The sequence below is a fragment of the Eurosta solidaginis genome, chromosome 2 (genome assembly GCF_040869045.1).
Source record: "Eurosta solidaginis isolate ZX-2024a chromosome 2, ASM4086904v1, whole genome shotgun sequence".
NCBI classification, from domain to species: domain Eukaryota; kingdom Metazoa; phylum Arthropoda; class Insecta; order Diptera; family Tephritidae; genus Eurosta; species Eurosta solidaginis.
The window spans coordinates 267,354,239-267,375,413 of record NC_090320.1 but is presented as its reverse complement, the minus strand read 5'-3'; the positions used below and the strand labels follow the sequence as shown (position 1 = coordinate 267,375,413).

The following is a 21,175-nucleotide window of genomic DNA, read 5'->3' as shown; positions in this document are numbered from 1 at the left end:
TAAAACCGGACTTTTATTTTTTAAGGCCAAAATAAAAGTCCCGCTTGTTAACAAAGAAACGACTTATCCGCAACAACCAATTTTTTTTAATGCGGATAAGCCGTTTCTTTGTTATCAAACCGGACTTTTATTTCCGGACTTTTATTTTCAAAATTCCGAGTTTAACTAGTTCTATCGAACTAAAAAAGTAAAAATACAGATTTTACTTTTATATGTGGACTTTTATGGAAAAAGTTCGAAAAATAAAAAGGATGCATGATTCGATATTATATTGCTATAGGGATACCTGGGAACTCAAACATTTTCACCTAGGACAATTTTTTGACCAGAACTTTTTCGACTCCGAAAAAAAAAAAATTATTATTTTCCATCCCTGAAAAATTTCGTACGCGTATCATTGCAATACTGTGATTTGAGTATTAATTCTTCAATGTTTATTGTTTTGTGCAGCTGGTAAAAGTAGCAATGTACATAGATCGAGCTTAAAAACTATATCATAGTTGTTGTGGAAATCAAAGATTGCCTACAGAGGTTATTAGCCATTAATATATGCGCGTGAAAGTTTTGCACTTCGCAAAAAAATTGAGATATTTGTTGTTTAGTGGAAAGTTACTTGAAACAGATACTGGAGGGAAATATTATAGTGGTTCATTTCACTTACATATATTCTCGAAGCCAAAACTTTAAAATTCAAGTTTTTTTTATTCGTTTCAACTGCTGGAATTTGTTAATTTTGCAATCTTTGAGTTAAATACATACAAAAAAAGGTTATTTTGAAAAGAATATCATAAAAAGTTATCTTTTACCCACATTTGGTAGATACGCGCAATATAATGTGTTGAAAGTCTAAAGAGTTAAAATGTTTAACAAAAACATGCGATAGAAAAGTCACTAGGGGTGCTCTGGCGCAAAATTCTTGTACAAGAAACATGAAAAGAAAATTTGTAGCTGGACATATTGAGCCATAACCGCAGAAAGGCATAAACAAAATCGTTCAGTAAGTAGACGCTTTTTATACCTTTCATGAAAATGAAATGGTATATTAATTTCGTCACGAAACCCAAAATTGTAAGTCCTTAAAGGAAAATAGATAGAGCCACCATTAAGTATACCGAAATAATCAGGTTGAAGAGCTGAGTTGATTTAGCCATGCCCGTCTGTCCGTCTGTCTGTTTGTATCCAAACTAGTCCCTCAATTTTTGATATATCTTGATAAAATTTGGTGAGAGGGTGTATTTAGGTGTCCGATTAGACATTTGTCGGAACCGGCCGGATCGGACGTCTATAGCATATATGCTCCATACAACCGATTTTTCAGAAAAAGAGGATTTTTGTAATATCTTACGCAATTTAACAGATTCAAGCTTCAAACTTCCCATATACTTTCGTATATTGCACATATTGTTGCCTGAAAAAATTAATGAGATCGGTCGTATATATAGTATATATCCCCCACAACCGATTGTTCAGATACGAAACTTTTCGTAATTACTGCCCTATTTTAAGAGCTAGAGGCTTAAAATTTCAACGAATGCTTACATATATAGCATATATTGTTGTCTGAAAAAATCATACAGATCGGTGGTATAGTATATATATGGTGGCGGCCACCGTGGTGTGATGGTAGCGTGCTCCGCCTATCACACCGTATGCCCTGGGTTCAACTCCCGGGCAGAGCAACATCAAAATTTTAGAAATAAGATTTTTCAATTAGAAGAAAATTTTTCTAAGCGGGGTCGCCCCTCGGCAGTGTTTGGCAAGCACTCCGGGTGTATTTCTGCCATGAAAAGCTCTCAGTGAAAACTCATCTGCTTTGCAGATGCCGTTCGGAGTCGGCATAAAACATGGGACCTACATGTCCGGCCAATTTGTAGGGAAAATCAAGAGGAGCACGACGCAAATTGGAAGAGAAGCTCGGCCTTAGATCTCTTCGGAGGTTATCGCGCCTTACATTTATTTTTTTTTTATATGGTGGTATATATAGTATATATATATATATTTTCGCAATTTTAGCCCTATTTTAACAGATAGAAGCTTAAAATTTCACAGAATGCTTAAGTATATGGCGTATATTGTTGTCTGAAAAAATCATAGAGATCGGTTGTGTATATAGTATATATCTCATACAACCGATTGTTCAGATAAGAAACTTTTCGCAATTTCTACCTCATTTTAACAGCTAGAAGCTTCAAATTTCACCGATTGCTTACGTATATAGTATATATTGTTGTGTCAAAAAATCATAGAGATCGGTGATATATATAATATATATATGATGGTATATATAGTATATATATATAGTATATATAATATATATATATAGTGTATATAGTATATATAGTATATATATATAGTGTCAGCCGACATGGCAACTCTAACTAAGTAAAAGACGATTTGAGGAGAGAAATGAAATGAGCGAGACGAAGCAGTCTGTCTCGAACCTTCAGAACGAAACGTCGTATTTAACAAAATCATAATTCACTTAAATTACATTAAAGTGTATATTCATTATTTCTAATAATAATACTTTCTTCATTTAACATTAAATAAACTAGCGTGCGTCTAATTAATTATTCGGAACTCTGACAAACGTAAGTAGATATGCCATCGTGATAATAGTATATATAGTATATATATTTTTTTTTGCGATTTCGGCCCCATTTTAACAGCTAGAAGCTTCAAATTTCACCAAATGTTTACGTACATAGCATATATTGTTGTCTGGAAAAAATCATAGAGATCGGTGGTATATATATTATATAATTCATATAAATTGTCATTTTTGCCCCTTTTTTACGGATAGAAGCTTCAAAATTCATCAAATTTCATCAAATAGTTACGTTTACGTCATATATTTTTGAAATACGTGATTCGTAGTCATAGTTTTTACATGCAGACCACAAAAAACGTGAAGCTTTGCATCCTCACACAAAGTACCTACCTATTTTTTATTTAATATTTATCTTAAAAATCGTTTAGATATGTTGAAATGTCACCAAATGTTTACGTGTATAGCATATATTGTGGTCTGAAAAAATCATAGAGACCGGTGATGTATATAATCTTATACAACCGATTGTTCAGATAAGAAACTTTGCGCAATTTCTGCCCCATTTTAACAGCTAGAAGCTTCAAATTTCACCAAATGCTTACGTGTATAATATATATTGTTGTCTGAAAAAATCATTCAGTTCGGTGGTATATATAGTATATATCTCATACAACCGATTGTTCAGATAAGAAACTTTTCGCAATTTCTACCTCATTTTAACAGCTAGAAGCTTCAAATTTCACCGATTGCTTACGTATATAGTATATATTGTTGTCTGAAAAAATCATAGAGATCGGTGGTACATATATTATATACCCCATATAAACTGTATTTTTGTTGCCCCTTTTTTATGGCTAGAAGCTTCAAAATTCGTCAAATTTCATCAAATAGTTACGTTTACGTCATATATTTTTAAAATACGTGATTCGTAGTCATAGTTTTTACATGCAGACTACAAAAAACATGAAGCTTTGCATCCTCACACAGATTACCTACCTATTTTTTATTTTATATTTATCTTAAAAATCGTTTAGATATGTTCAAATTTCACCAAATGCTTACGTGTATAGCATATATTGTTGTCTGAGAAAATCATAGATACCGGTGGTATATATAGTATATATCCCATACAACCGATTGTTCAGATAAGAAACTTTGCGCAATTTCTTCCCCATTTTAACAGCTAGAAGCTTCAAATTTTACCAAATGCTTACGTATATAGCATATATTGTTGTCTGGAAAAAATCATAGAGATCGGTGGTATATATATTATATACCCGATATAAACTCTAATTTTTGCCCCCTTTTTACGGCTAGAAGCTTCAAAATTCATCAAATTTCATCAAATAGTTACGTTTACGTCATATATTGTTGAAATACGTGATTCGTAGTCATAGTTTTACACGCAGACCACAAAAAACCTGAAACTTTGCATCCTCACACAAAGTACCTACCTGTTTTTTTATTTTATATTTATCTTAAAAATCGGTAAGGTATGTAGATCTGTTCACTATATATTTCTTATCTTATACATCCGATTATTCGGAGATTACGAACGGAATATTATTGGTTAGCCCCATTCACGAAAGGTATGAAGTCTTCGGCACAGCCGAAGACAGTCCCGTTCTTACTTGTTTTGTATTAATATTGCGATTACTTTAGATAGTAACGTGAAAGTTGGGTGTGCATATACGACTATATAATTGACGTATATTGATGAGGGATTTTTTCCATTTCTTTAATAATAATGGCGCATTTGTCGCATTTAAAAACAGTGGTTGGTGATACAGATCAATGTTTTTATTCAGATTTCAAGACGGAATTCATATTTATTCAGATTTAAAGATGCATACTGATTAACAAATATTTTAAATTTACAACTAAACTAAGTATTTTTTAATAAAAACTATATAAATAAGGTACAATCTATTCATCTCACCTTACCGTCTTCTCCATCAATATCTGGTAATGTATGTATATCACCTGTCATATCAATGCTAATCACCTGTGTTTGCAAGAAGTCCATATTTAAATTAAAAACACGAAAATTACGAAACATGCACACAAAAATGTAAAAATTTTGTATTAAAATGACAAAATTTTCTCGGAAAAAAAGGCTTAACCTACACATTGCGACCACAAAAAAATATAAACATATTGTTTTGTGCACTTGAGCCAAAATTGCCTTATCCATAACTTCGTATCGGTATTTCGTAGGACTTTGATTTTTTGAGCTGGTACATATGGTAATGGCCTTTCGGTTTTCATCAAAAACAAAAAATCAAAAATAATGTCGGTTAAGCCCTTTGTGCGGTTATGGCTCGATATGTTACATATTTTTACATCAATTTTGTACTTATCTGCTATGTCCTACACTCACTGTTATTATATGAGCCGAACTAGAATACTAGAAATGTTCACTTGCATCAAATATGCTGTCGATTTTTAAGTAAATTTCCGTGAAACTGGAGTTTTGTAAGTTGAAACATACTTTAGAACTGGATACGTAGATACCACTTTTTTGGTTTTTAAAATTCGTTATTGTAAGTATCTTTTCGGTAAGCTTGAGACTTGAAACCTTGAATAGAGCATAATATAATGCAACATGTGCAAAGTTTTTCTAGATGGGTTGCCAGGTGCCGCGCAGGAGAGATTTTTAGAAACTTTTAAAAGAGTTTCAAAAATGCAGCCTCACATATAGTTCAGAGTACCAAACCAATGCTACGAAATAAAAGTAGTTCCGCTTGGTGGTCGTTATAATTTGAAAATTAATGCGACATTTGAAACATTTCGACCGGAGGTCCAAGGGTCGAGATATCAAGAAAAATCATGGGGAAAGAAATCTTGCAATCAATTTTATAAACAAATTTATTGAAGTTAAAACGCGGCCGCTATTCTGTTTGAAGGACTAGGCGAAAACGACGTGAGTTTCCTTGGTGCTTACAATTAGCGCCAGGTGAAGCGGTGAAAAACAACTCGCGCTATTAGTTGGACGTATAAATCCAATTAAGCGGTTTAACTAAGTAAATAAGATTGAATGACTGATTAGCGTCTATTGAATGAATGCAGTATCTATTTCCTGGAATTAAACTCTGCTCAGTCAAAGAGTTAAAGCTCCCAAATTATTCCTAAATTCCGACTTAAAAATGGTTTTTTAATTACCTGCATACCAAATGAGTTATATGTTATTATAACCATTTATAACCACGATTAACGCGTGAACCAAAATTCCTATCATATAAAAGCATTCATTCAAATAGTGAGTAAGTAATAAACCTGCCACCAAATTCCAACCTTTGCTAATGCTGAAACTCCATCGCCAAAAATATCTATAAGACCCGGCTTTTCAGTACAACCCTGCAAAAATCGCGAGTACTCTATGCATGCATGTATGGAGTACTCGCTATGGACCAAGCGAGTGCTACAAAATTAAACACAATTCATACAAAAAATATGGTCCAATTAACATTGCGATGTCCTAGGACTGGACCATATACTCCAGCTCAGCATTACACCATATTAATATATGGAGTACTCCAGTAAGACAAAAGTGGACCATATGATTTAACGATTTTTTCACGGTAGTTTAACCAACTACTGAAAAACCGACCTTAATAGTATCAAATGCACAGAAAAGTATGCAACAAACAATACCATATGATTAAAAGGAAGTCCTATGTAAAAGTATAGAAGTTAGGCTGTTCATTGTTATTATATAGTACAAAATGTTGCATATTTTTTGGCAAACGAGTTTTAGCGTTAGCGAAAGCCGTAGTGAAATTCACTACCTTTTTTAACGACATTTGCCATCGGTTTAGTTACGAATCGATAACTATAACGATTTCGTTATTAAGTAACTATTTTGTATCGACATTCGTTTATCGACGATCAGCTGTGTTGTTAAATAAACGGCAAATAAATTGGCTGCGTTAAAAATCACGAAATTCATATTTCTGGCAATTTTAGTTAAAAAAGAAAATCATAACTTTAATTAAATACTTTCAAACACGAAAAGCTGCTTTATCTATAAATTAAATGGCATTTGAGTACTTGGCGTACGTTTTATCACAAGATGAAGAATTACTAAGACCATCGCCAGTGGACAGACACCTTCTTAGAAAAGTAGATAACCTATTCCACTTGAATGCAACGGAGTTTCGAATTCTGTACCGACTAACCCCAGATTTTGCCCATGATATTATTTCTCAACGTGACGGTCAATTAAGGGCTACAAGAATAACTGCGATATAAACAGAGAAAAAAAAGAAATGAATACCGAATTTACTTACCTTTTGTCAAAATATGTAAAAAGTCGCACAATAATGTTTATTAAAAGCAGTTAGTATACGGAGTTTATTTATTTTTGGCATTCCTTTTGTGCTTTTCGCATTTTTTAGGTTTCGTTAAGCTGTGCTGCCACCTTTCTACTATTAAAACGAAATTTAAATGTCATTTATTACGAGTCGTTAAAATTAAGTTAGTGAATAGTACAATCGATAAGGCAAGCGCCAAATCGTTAATTAAAATCTCGACAAATCGCATCGTTATAAGTTAGTGAATTCCACTACTGAAGTTTGTGGGCTGAATGCCTTTAGTCAATTTTCGGTACATATAAGTACATATGTACCATGTATTATATAGTGGTGACTGTGATTGTGAGCAGCGTTGCCATATATTTTTTTCCAAGTTGTCAAACGCCGCCCAAAAAATCGTCATATCTATGGCAACAACCAATAACAACCAAAGTCCAGTTAGGACGAAATTGGGTTATTACCAGGGGCCATACGATTGTATCCGCCGAGAACCAAAATTACGTAATAATTATTATTAGGCCTTGAGCTCGATTCGAACAAGCGATCTTACAAGTCAGTAAGCCGATATAACAACAAAAATTGTAATCTTCAATCAGCAATATTCCTTTTAATGTAGCAGTTTCCAGACGCTTGCTGATTTTTGTTTGGATTAAATTTATTTTAGAAAAATTCGTTCTACATTCGCTGATGAGTATGACAAGCACATTACATCTGCAATGAAAGCAGCGTATGTAGAGTCAGCTCTTTTGATAGTAGCAACAGCTTTCCAAAAATCTTCTGGAGGAAGCTTAGAAATGTTTTCAAAATATATCTTAAATTCTAAAATCTTCAATTACCTATACTCGCTAACAATATCCTGCACAATTTTCTGATCGATTGTGTGTGAAAAATGTTGCAAGACCATATGAAAAGAACAACTTCTTTGGGATCCATGAAACTTAAGTTTTGTAGTACAACATTGTTAAAATCAAAACGTTTTTTGATTTTGATCACACAGTTCACTATAAAAAATAATAAAATATTGTTTAAATTGGACTTCTTCTTGTTCGGAAACGTTAGAGGAAGTCTTAAATCGTTTTTTTTTTCATTACAAAATCGTCCAATCGTCATTCCAGTTGAAAATCATCAAAACGACGACGGCGCCGTCAATTTGTCAACTCTGACTGTGAGTGTCACGGCGTCACACATAATGATACCCTTAATATACCAGTGAATTGTATGAAGATGTTTGCCTACTTTTAATTGTTTCACACTAAACTTCAATAAAAATCGCGCACGCTCTCAACGTCCTGTTATGCATTGAAAAATTATTTTGTTTCACAATGCTTATACCTATGAATACAGTGGCTTGGCTTTTTAAACAAATTTTTGCTTTTTAAAATATTCGTATCCCCTTAAATACACGCTGGCAAGTGTACAGTTATATACACATACCTACAAACTTTTCAATGCGCTTCTCTTGTTTTACAAGTTCATATTATTTTCATTTAGTTTTTATACCTTTCATAAAAATGAAATGGTATATTAATTCCGTCACGAAACCCAAAATTGTAAGGCCTTAAAGGAAAATAGATAGACCCACCATTAAGTATATGGAAATAATCAGGATGAAGAGCTGAGTTGATTTAGCCATGCCCGTCTGTCCGTCTGTCTGTTTGTATCCAAACTAGTCCCTCATTTTTTGATATATCTTGATAAAATTTGGTGAGCGGATGTATTTGGGTGTCCGATTAAACATTTGTCGGAACTGGCCGGATCGGACCACTATAGCATATATCCTCCATACAACCGATTTTTCAGAAAAAGAGGATTTTTGTAATATCTTACGCAATTTAACAGATTGATGCTTAAAAGTTCACCGTATACTTTCGTATATTGTACATATTGTTGTCTGAAAAAATCATAGAGATCGGTTGTATATACAGTATATATCTCATACAACCGATTGTTCAGATAAGAAACTTTTCGCAATTTCTACCACATTTTAACAGCTATAAGCTTCAAATTTCACTGATTGCTTACGTATATAGTATATATTGTTGTGTCAAAAAATCATAGAGATCGGTGATATATATAATATATATATGATGGTATATATAGTATATATATATAGTATATATAGTATATATATATAGTATATAAATATATTTTCGCAATTCTAGCCCTATTTTAACAGCTAGAAGCTTCAAATTTCACCGATTGCTTACGTATATAGTATGTATTGTTGTCTGAAAAAATCATAGAGATCGGTGGTATATATATTATGTACCCCATATAAACTGTCAAACTGCCCCTTTTTTACGGCCAGAAGCTTCAAAATTCATCAAATTTCATCAAATAGTTACGTTTACGTCATATATTGTTCAAATACGTGATTCGTAGTCATACTTTTTACACGCAGACCACAAAAACCTGAAATTTGCATCCTCACGCAAAGTACCTACCTGTTTTTTTATTTTAATTTATCTTAAAAATCGTCTAGGTATGTACATCTGTTCACTATATATTTCTTATCTTATACATCCGATTATTTGGAGATTACGAACGGGATAAGATTATTGTTCAGCCCCATTCATGAAAGGTATGAAGTCTTCGGCATAGCCGAAGACAGTCCCGTCCTTACTTGTTTTTTTTAACTTATTTGTGATTTATTGTGTTATACATTTTTTGTTTGTTTTTGATTTATATTATTGCTTTATTGGTTTATTTTTTTTTGCTGTTTTGGCGCATTTCCTACACTGTGCCGAATTTCCTCACTCACTCATGCGGCTGCTGAAGGGCGTTGAATCGACCTTTTTCCCTATTCGTATGAAAAAATTTCCGAGCGGTTTGTTAACAACAATACCAGCGATGGAGTTATCCGTTATGCCGAGCACAATACTGATGGTAATGTACACAAGCCAATAAAAAAGAAATAATGAAATCGAAAAATATCGGCACACATATCACTACATATGTATGTACATTTGATTTGAACATACTGACATATGCACATATTATATGTGTATAGATTTGTACAATTGGTGTGATTGGTGTTGCATGTTTTTTTATTGTGCATGAAGATTTTTGTTGTTATGCAGCATTTTCGTGTGTGGTTGATTGTTTATGCGATTGTGTGTGTTTATATTCCTTACAGTTTTACCTATATAGCTGTAGGTCTACTAGCTTTTGTTCGGCAATTAGCAGCCGCGCTTTTAGTATTTTATTTATACATATAAACGATATTTAATTTTTTTATTTTGTTCTTTTTTTTTAATAATTAGATTACTTATATGTTTACCATTCACTTCTTTGATTTTATTTAGTTTTATTTTGAATTTTGCATGTCATTGGGAAATAAATTTATTCCGATATCTAAGTAATATGGGATTTGTGCTTCTACAAATCGCAATTGCGTTATGTACATATGTGCAGTGCAGTTTGTGTTATATCAAGATGCACTGGCTATTCCCCCCTTCTCATATTCCCAACTAACATCTCGCAGAAGTTTATAGCAACCTTATTTCATTTAAAGGGTGTACCATATCTCGCCTTAACATAAATTTGATTTTACTTATCAAAAATTTAAAGAAAAATATTAAGAGCCATGAAATTTTTACAATAATTCTGCAAAACAATTCGCTGGATTTGACTTTCATTTCAGATTGTAGGAAATCATAGAAAATAGAAAAAACAAGTTAAGGTGTCTAAGTTCGGGTGTAACCGAATATTATATACTCAGCGTGAGCTTCAATTGTACATTTCATGTCAGATAAATTACTTTTCTACATAACACGTGGCACCGCCCGTTAAAAAAAAATGTGTCCCCATTTCCTCTTACAATAAAACTTGATCAGTGAAATATCATCGATTCAAAACTATTTTTTGCTAAGTTATAGTTTATTATTCTAGTCTGCGACCCTTTTAAACTTGTTTTATATCTAAGTTGCCGTGGTCTTTAGCCGATCCCGTCCATTTTTACTAGAAATATTTTCTACTATAGGGAAAATTTTTGTACCCAATTTTATTACGCTCCCTTAATTTTTTTTCGAGTTATGGCTCCCGAAACATAGAAAATTTCTTAGTCATAAAAGGGGCGGTGCCACACCCATTTTCCAAAAATTTTAGTGTTTTCCAATTTAATGTTATAATTCAATTTACAAAGTAAAATTCTATTGATACAAAGCTCCTTTTCGCTAAAATATAGCTTATTATTTTCATCTACGACCCTTTTAAAAATCTTTTATATAAAAGTAGGCGTGGCCATTAACCGATTTCGATAATTTTTCTTCAAACTATTCCCTATAGTAAAGGCAACCTCTCTGCCGAATTTTGTTACGAAAGGTTTAACGATTTTTGATTTATGATTAATAACATTTGCAAAATTGATTTTATCAAAAGTGGGCGGTGCCACGTCCATTTTACAAAATGTTTCAACATTTTTATGGAGAGTCTCAATATCAGTCAACATGTCAAATTTCAACATTCTAGGTGTATTATTTACTAAATTATCAGGTTTTTGTGTGTTCCAAAATTTTATATATATAAAAAGTGGGCGTGGTTACCATCCGATTTCGCTCATTTTCAATACCAATCTATTCTGGGTCCAGATATGCTCATCTACCAAATTTGGTGAAGATTTCTCAATATTTACTCAAGTTATCGTGTTAACGGACAGACGGATGGACGGACGGACGGACATGGCTCAATCAAATTTTTTTTCGACACTGATGATTTTGGTAATTCTATATCTATCTCGATTCCTTTATACCTGTACAACCAACCGTTATCCAATAAAAGTTAATACACTCTGTGTGCAAAGCACACCACCACCATACATACTTTTGATTTGCCTTTGTAACGGCCGCCGTGGTGTGATGGTAGCGTGCTCCGCCTACCTCACCGAAGATCCTGGATTCACGCCCCGGGCAAAGCTACATCAAAATTTTGGAAACAAGTTTCTTAAATTAGAAGAAATTGTTTCTAATCGGGGTCGCCCTTCGTCAGTGCTTGGAAAATACTCCGAATGTATTTCTGGCATGAAAAGCTTCTCAGTAAAAACTCATCTGTCTTGTAGATGCCGTTCCGAGTTGGTCCCGACCCGCTAAAAGCTAAAAGGAACATGACGCAAATTGGAGAGATGCTCGACTTTAATCTCTTCGGAGGTTATCGTGCCTGACATTTATTTTATTTTATGTTTTGTAGCGGTTCTTATTTTGAAATAATCCACAATTAAAGTTTAATTTTTTTGTTGTGTGTGAATAATAAAAAACAAATTTGAAGTTGAATATGCTTGATAAAGAAAATATGTCGAAATTCACCAAACTAATTTTGGATCTACGCTGGGCTCGAGTTTTGGTTCCGTAATTTTTATTTTGAATCTGTTTTAAATTTTGATGTGGATTTAAAACTTAATTCGATTTCGCATCTTATGCAGGTGCCTATCTTGATTATGATTTCGTATCTGACTGACAAATCCATTAACATTATCTTCTTCGTCTGCTTGCAATGCTAAGAAGACTTCCTAAAATTTTGAAGAGTTTTATCGACGTTGATGGCTCTTTACGGTACATTCCGGAAAATAGTACCATTAAGGTACTAGCCCGACCAACCTCGGAATTATTTAATGTGACGACGTTGATCCTGCTAGTTTCAAAATTCTGCATATGAATGTCACTTGAACTATAAAAAAGCAATGTCTCTTAAATTTTTTGTTGGTTTGGTTGAATGATCGCACATATGACAAGTATGTGAGGGGCGCAAAGCGTAGTACGACTGTGAGTGGAAGAGGAAAGTCTAGGTAGAGAAGCAGGGAGACAAATGACACATTGTATCATTGGGTGTATTTTTCAAAGGCTGTGATCAATTTAATGGATATTTTCTTTAAAATTCCCTAAAAGTTACTAAATCAATGCTTTTATGTCTGCTCTACTAAAACGAAAAATTTCCGCTGAAATGCTTTTTATTGCAGAAATAATGTCGAAAAAAACTTTTTTTTATCACCGCCAAGGGTTTGCCCGAATTGAAAAAAAAATTTCCGTTTTCATTTCGTTGTTCTCTATCTCTTGCTTTTGGTTTACTTAGGTCATTTGATATAGAATGTTGGCAGTTTGTCCACCGAGAATTTTCAAGCAGAAGAAACGTTGTTTAACATGCTTAATAAACACCCTATACGCATTACTTTTATTTCTTTGATGCAAAATATTTTTCGTTTTTTACATGTAGTAAATATTTTTATTAAATAAAATTTTTGGTACGAAATGTACATATACGAAAAAATGTGTATAAATTTAATCTACCAAAAAGTATGCTTCAATACAATTCCCCTGACTTGAAGTGCACTTCAGTTATATTTGTTCTGTAAGCTGCCTTGGTTAGGAAGTTCAGTACGCACTTTTGGTTACATTCCAAACAAATCTCTGTAATCGACGATAATTTTTCAACAAATTCCTGCATATGCGTACTTATTACGTCACAGCAGTCAAAAGGGCTTAAGTTAAAAAAAAAATGAATTTTATAGTAACGACATTTTGAAAGTTATGTCTTGATAGGTATATTACATATATTAAAACAAAAAATCTTAAAAATAACTTCAAACGCTTCACACGTAAGGCTTACATTTTTGCTAAGAACTTTTCATTGGAGCCGTGTTTAGAAGTTCTTTTCGGAACATAGCTGAAGAACGTGCTATCTCACATGAACCAACCCTGAGACAGGTTGCTGAACTAACAGAATCATATATATGATATATGATAAAAATCCATGGTGGAATAACCTGGTAAAGTAAAAAAAAAAGACAGAAGATGTACGCTATCTGAAATGGAAGTGATGTATTTTTAGCGGTCAGAAGAAGGTAAAATTTTTACACGCTTTGAAAAAATAGGAGTATAAAAAGAAATACCTTGCTACGAATGCCCTCACAGAGACTAACCTAACGTCAATGCAAAAGGGGATACACAGGACCAGTGCGAGTTTACATTACTTTTGGCATCGAATAAAAATTAAAAAATTTTAACTGTGATAAGCGGAAAATTCAATGAAAGCTTCTAAAGTAAACTGGCCTCAACTTCAACTCCAGTTGATACGTTTTCGAAAAACCGGGCATAAAAGGGAGACGTTTTATCCATTATTTGGTATAACCGTAGTAACTAAAGTAAGTAAAGTAAATGGGCTTCGGGTTTAATGAAAAGTTAACAGTCCCACTTGGAAGTGACCATAATACTTTTAAATGTGTTATCATGCCTAAAAATGTATTGATATTGCTATCTGTTCTGTTGATTTGTCATTGAGAGTCGGAACTAAAACATTTTCCCTTGTAATATATTATACAAACTTGGTCAGAAGATCCACCAAAAACTCCTGACAGTTGAATTCATGATGTATTACTAATGTTACCAAGTTATGAGTTACTAAAATATGTAAAGATACTATTCACCTACTAGTTGATGTGAAAAAAGTACTAAAACTATCATGTTTTTCTCCTGAAAAATGCAAAAAATATTTTTTCGTGCACAACATTGGTGAAAAATTTTCAGATAGACGAATGACAAAACAAAAAATAATTTAGAGCGAGATAATTGACGGTTTACTTCACCTGGTGTTTAAAAGTTTGTCTTTTTAAAAATACAGACACAAAAATTCACTGAAAGTATCAAGGAGTTTGGCGGAAAAGAGGGCAGATAGTGAAGATAACTGCTTTTGGAAAAAATTGCTCTACGAAACTTAAGACCGGATAATACTGGTTGATATTATTTATTATTCAATTATTATAAGTTTTTTTGTTATTAGTAAGTAAATCTTACCATTTTGGCACACTCATCACTTTAAAACCCCGCGCAACACTGCGTCTTACTTTACTTGCAATACAAACATAATTGTCCCTTACCTGAAATACAAACATAATAGTTAATCTGCCTTTCACATGTGCTCAATCGCTAGGAACTAGATTATTGGATGAAAAATTTTCAAGTTTCTCTTTTATTTCTTGCTTTCTTTTATAGATGCCACAACCTTGATAAGGTTCTGGTATAGGAACAAAAATCGGCATCTCTAAAATGTATCACAAAATTACCGAATATCGTATGGAGACATTTATAAGGGGAAATCTTAGGTGCAGTGAAATAACTCCCATGAAATAATTCCCAATGAAATAAGTCCCAATAAAAATTAAATAACTCCCAAAGAAGGGAATGAAATAACTCCCAATATTTTCCAGTTATTTCATAATAAAACCACAAGTCCCAAAAAAAAAAAAAAAAAAAATGAAATAAGTCCCAAAAAAATAAATTTATCACAAATCAAAATTTGAAATGGTATCTTTATACCATATAATCAGTTACAATGAGATTTGAGAAATACAGCAAACTATTATGTACATATGTAAAAGTTACAATTACAAGAAAACTTGAATAGTGTCGTCGACCTTTTCACGTCGAATTGGACAGTTAAAGCATTCTAGTCCTTCGGAAATACTCTTAGCTTGTAGCATTAGAACACAAGCGTTGCATATTTTTAAATATTTGCGCGGCATCAATAGTACATTTGGCTCAACCTCGAAACAAATTACGCATAAAATTAGAGAGCGCGGTTCTTCTGGCTACATTTCACTGACAATTTTATTTTTTGGATACACCATTCGATTAACAAACGCAGTAGCTATTATGATTCCAGAACGTAGATTTTCGTTGGCTTTCGCAATCAGTTCAGCTTTTTAAATAAATTTCCGTCTTTTTTTAGTTTTTCCCAAAGCTCCACTACTATTACCCAGCATTTCGAAATTTCGGGACATATTGAACTCCTCTGTTTGCAAAACATTGATAAATTTATAAATGTTTCCCTGTTTGGGTATCATTTTTGCCAGCGCTCCATTATATCCCTCGATGGTCGATGTCATCCGTGTTGTTGTCGCAAAGACTGACATTCCATCTGGTCCAATCTTTATTCGATATAAATAAAAAGCAAAAAACAAAACCAACAACGAACTATACGCAAGACTTGTATGAGATTTCGGTAAATGTCTAGTTGAGGATCGACTCTAGTTGAGGATCGACTGCTAATACGTGTCCAAAAATATCTAAGGAGGTGTCAACAACAATAATACGAAGGCGGAAAATAAAAATTTTATTTGCGTCCGGAGATATTTGCAGTTGAAGTTGGCAATATTCATATGGTTGTTGTAATGTTGTTGTGCACTGAAAAAAATGTGTACGCAGAAGGACATCACAGTGGCGGTAGCCACGGTTATACCACACACCTGGACTTGGCATGGCGTAGCCCAGGTAATTTTTTATAAGCGCGGCCGAAGGCCGCCAACGCAAAAAGGTTTTCTGCGCAAAAACACTATGGATTCCACCCCCGGTTTCGGAGGGACCCGCGGGTCATATTTCGGTTCTTCGTTAATATCTTTTGAACGGTATAGAATTTTTCTTTTTCGCCTTCGGATTATTGTTGTCGAGGTTATTACGCGCCTTTTGACACCTCTCTCGATATTTTTGGTATCGTATTAGCAGTCGCCCCTCAACTAGACTTTTACCAAGATTTCTTTAATAGAGCTTACCTTTTTTAGCCATTGTTTCTCGAAATATTCCAAAAAGCTTGCAAAGTGGAAATGACACTCGAGGTTTCCAATGTCGTCCTAAATTTTTAGAAATGTGGCCACTATATGCTCGGCTTGACATTTTTTTGCACTCTCACTAAGCACCGATCTATAATAGTAAAATTCTAACAAGAACTGATGGCGTACAGATTGATAATTGAAAAATAACTCATTGTTTTGATACAGATTTCTTTACACCAGTTATAGAAACTGTTAGAAGAACGTCAAAGCTTGATAAAATTCTATTTATAAGAAAATGAAATAACTCCCAATGCCTGAATTACAAACAATGAAGTAAGTACCAATAAAAATGAAAAAACTCCCAACGAAATTTTATTGGGGATTATTTCATTTGGGAGTTATTTCATTATGAAATGATTACCAGCAAAAATTATGAAATAAGTCCCAATGAATTGGGAGCTATTTCTTAATGAAATAAGTCCCAATTTGTATGGAAAATATTTGGGAGTTATTTAATTTCTTTGTTGGGAGTTATTGCATTTGGGAGTTATTGCACTGCACCGAAATCCTTACCCTGCAAAAATCGTTGGATCATGTGGTCCACTGGAGTACTTACCATTATACTCCACTGTAATGCAGCAATGGACCAACTCATGTTTCTACACGAACATATTGTAAGCCAATCATTGCTCGTTTTTAACGATTGTAATCACTACACGATGTTTATTGGACTCCATGGATTACTCTGATGTAATGCGGAGCTGGAGTATATGGTCCAGTCCTAGGACATCGTAATGTTAAGTTGACCATATTTTTTGTACGAATAGTGGTTAATTTTGGAGCACTCGCTTGGTCCATAGCGAGTACTCCATACATGCATGCATGTAGTACTCGCGATTTTTGCAGGGTACACGCTGTTTATTGGACTCTGGGTACTCGATGGATTACTCTGATGTAATGCTGAGCTGTAGTATATTGTCCAGTCCTAGGACATCGTAATGTTAATTTGACCATATTTTTTGTATTAATTGTGGTTAATTTTGGAGCACTCGCTTGGTCCATAGCGAGTAGTCCATACGTGCATGCATGGAGTACTCTCGATTTTTGCAGGGTACACGATGTTTATTGGACTGTGGGTACTCCATGCATTACACTGATGTAATGCGAAGCTGGAGTATATGGTCTAGTCCTAGGACATCGTAATGTTAATTTGACCATATTTTTTGTACGAATAGTGGTTAATTTTGGAGCACTCGCTTGGTCCATAGCGAGTACTCCATACGTGCATGCATGGAGTACTCGCGATATTTGCAGGGTACACGCTGTTTATTGGACTGTGGGTACTCCATGGATTACTCTGATGTAATGCGGAGCTGGAGTATATGGTCCAGTCCTAGGACATCGTAATGTTAATTTGACCATATTTTTTGTACGAATAGTGGTTAATTTTGGAGCACTCGCTTGGTCCATAGCGAGTACTCCATACGTGCATGCATGGAGTACTCGCGATATTTGCAGGGTACACGCTGTTTATTGGACTGTGGGTACTCCATGGATTACTCTGATGTAATGCGGAGCTGGAGTATATGGTCCAGTCCTAGGACATCGTAATGTTAATTTGACCATATTTTTTGTACGAATAGTGGTTAATTTTGGAGCACTCGCTTGGTCCATAGCGAGTACTCCATACATGCATGCATGTAGTACTCGCGATTTTTGCAGGGTACACGCTGTTTATTGGACTCTGGGTACTCCATGGATTACTCTGATGTAATGCTGAGCTGGAGTATATGGTCCAGTCCTAGGACATCGTAATGTTAATTTGACCATATTTTTTGTATTAATTGTGGTTAATTTTGGAGCACTCGCTTGGTCCATAGCGAGTAGTCCATACGTGCATGCATGGAGTACTCTCGATTTTTGCAGGGTACACGATGTTTATTGGACTGTGGGTACTCCATGCATTACACTGATGTAATGCGAAGCTGGAGTATATGGTCTAGTCCTAGGACATCGTAATGTTAATTTGACCATATTTTTTGTACGAATAGTGGTTAATTTTGGAGCACTCGCTTGGTCCATAGCGAGTACTCCATACGTGCATGCATGGAGTACTCGCGATATTTGCAGGGTACACGCTGTTTATTGGACTCTGGGTACTCCATGGATTACTCTGATGTAATGCGGAGCTGGAGTATATGGTCCAGTCCTAGGACATCGTAATGTTAATTTGACCATATTTTTTGTACGAATAGTGGTTAATTTTGGAGCACTCGCTTGGTCCATAGCGAGTACTCCATACATGCATGCATGTAGTACTCGCGATTTTTGCAGGGTACACGCTGTTTATTGGACTCTGGGTACTCCATGGATTACTCTGATGTAATGCTGAGCTGGAGTATATGGTCCAGTCCTAGGACATCGTAATGTTAATTTGACCATATTTTTTGTATTAATTGTGGTTAATTTTGGAGCACTCGCTTGGTCCATAGCGAGTAGTCCATACGTGCATGCATGGAGTACTCTCGATTTTTGCAGGGTACACGATGTTTATTGGACTGTGGGTACTCCATGCATTACACTGATGTAATGCGAAGCTGGAGTATATGGTCTAGTCCTAGGACATCGTAATGTTAATTTGACCATATTTTTTGTACGAATAGTGGTTAATTTTGGAGCACTCGCTTGGTCCATAGCGAGTACTCCATACGTGCATGCATGGAGTACTCGCGATATTTGCAGGGTACACGCTGTTTATTGGACTCTGGGTACTCCATGGATTACTCTGATGTAATGCGGAGCTGGAGTATATGGTCCAGTCCTAGGACATCGTAATGTTAATTTGACCATATTTTTTGTACGAATAGTGGTTAATTTTGGAGCACTCGCTTGGTCCATAGCGAGTACTCCATACGTGCATGCATGGAGTACTCGCGATATTTGCAGGGTACACGCTGTTTATTGGACTGTGGGTACTCCATGGATTACTCTGATGTAATGCGGAGCTGGAGTATATGGTCCAGTCCTAGGACATCGTAATGTTAATTTGACCATATTTTTTGTACGAATAGTGGTTAATTTTGGAGCACTCGCTTGGTCCATAGCGAGTACTCCATACATGCATGCATGTAGTACTCGCGATTTTTGCAGGGTACACGCTGTTTATTGGACTCTGGGTACTCCATGGATTACTCTGATGTAATGCTGAGCTGTAGTATATTGTCCAGTCCTAGGACATCGTAATGTTAATTTGACTATATTTTTTGTATTAATTCTGGTTAATTTTGGAGCACTCGCTTGGTCCATAGCGAGTAGTCCATACGTGCATGCATGGAGTACTCTCGATTTTTGCAGGGTACACGATGTTTATTGGACTGTGGGTACTCCATGCATTACACTGATGTAATGCGAAGCTGGAGTATATGGTCTAGTCCTAGGACATCGTAATGTTAATTTGACCATATTTTTTGTACGAATAGTGGTTAATTTTGGAGCACTCGCTTGGTCCATAGCGAGTACTCCATACGTGCATGCATGGAGTACTCGCGATATTTGCAGGGTACACGATGTTTATTGGACTGTGGGTACTCCATGGATTACTCTGATGTAATGCGGAGCTGGAGTATATGGTCCAGTCCTAGGACATCGTAATGTTAATTTGACCATATTTTTTGTACGAATAGTGGTTAATTTTGGAGCACTCGCTTGGTCCATAGCGAGTACTTCATACATGCATGCATGTAGTACTCGCGATTTTTGCAGGGTACTCTTACCCTATTGCTTATAATAAAATGTTACTTATACGCCATGTCACACGTTCGAAAAAGCTACATATCTGTATTTTGTTTCTATCTGCCATTTCTTCCTAAATTAAGTTAAATACTATTTTATTAACAGTTAGTATACAGGGGCTTACAAAAATATTATACAAAATTATTATTGGAGCTGTACAACAGCAATACGTGCCTTTGGTCGAGTCTGTTTGTTAACATATCCATCATCGCAGAAGTGCGTGGTGGAATTACACTCCCGGCAGAAAAGGCTAAGAAAAGATTAACAAGGGATAATCTTATTAGCTGACACTCGCTGGCCCAGCAGCCACGACTTACATGCTTTTGATCTATTACGGCATCTTATTTTCAAACCATTTCAATTTACATAGAATGATGCCCGTATGGCTATTTCAAAGAATTAAATGCTTAAGAAATCTAACTGCTGAGAAGATAACGACTTGCTATGAGGATATTTGAAGAAAAAGGAATAACTTTTTTTTTTTTAATTTTTAATCTTAATGAACAAATTTTCATGGACCTCCAATTTCATGATATTTATGTAGCGCGGCTTCTCATATTTAAATACAAAACTAAAGTATCCGGCTTACTTTGTTCAACCCGAAAAATAGTTTATCTACATTTAAAAAGGGATCATCGCTTCTCCTTTTCATTATCTTTGACACTATTTTCTATTTTTTCTACCATGTTTCTTCTAATTGCTCTCCATTCTTTATTCGATTAAGTTTCTTACCACTTGAAAACCGATTTTCACTCGAACTACAATTACCACTCCTACTCCCACTCCCACTTTAATTCCTACTCTCAGTCCCAAAAAACCCCAATCCTGCTACCACTCGCACTGCTATTCCCACACCTACTCTAATTTCTACTCTCAGTCATAAAAAAATCCCAGTTTCACTCCCACTTCCACCCGCACTCCTATTCCTACTCCCATTCCCACTTTCACTTCCAGACCAATTCACGTCCCATCTCATACTCCTTC

General features: G+C 34.8%; 1 protein-coding gene across 10 annotated transcripts in view; it reads left to right on the top strand.

Moving 5' to 3' along the window:
* LOC137240910 (uncharacterized) overlaps window positions 1–21,175 on the top strand; it is a 190,587-nt gene that overhangs the window by 149,391 nt on the left and 20,021 nt on the right. For 9 of the 10 annotated variants that reach the window (XM_067767865.1, XM_067767864.1, XM_067767863.1 and 6 more), the window contains one exon: window positions 9,643–9,750. The exons of the other annotated variant lie outside the window; for it this stretch is intronic. In XM_067767865.1, coding sequence (XP_067623966.1) covers window positions 9,643–9,750 — 108 coding nt within the window. The remainder of the gene's footprint in view (window positions 1–9,642; window positions 9,751–21,175) is intronic. 10 annotated transcript variants of the gene reach the window in all.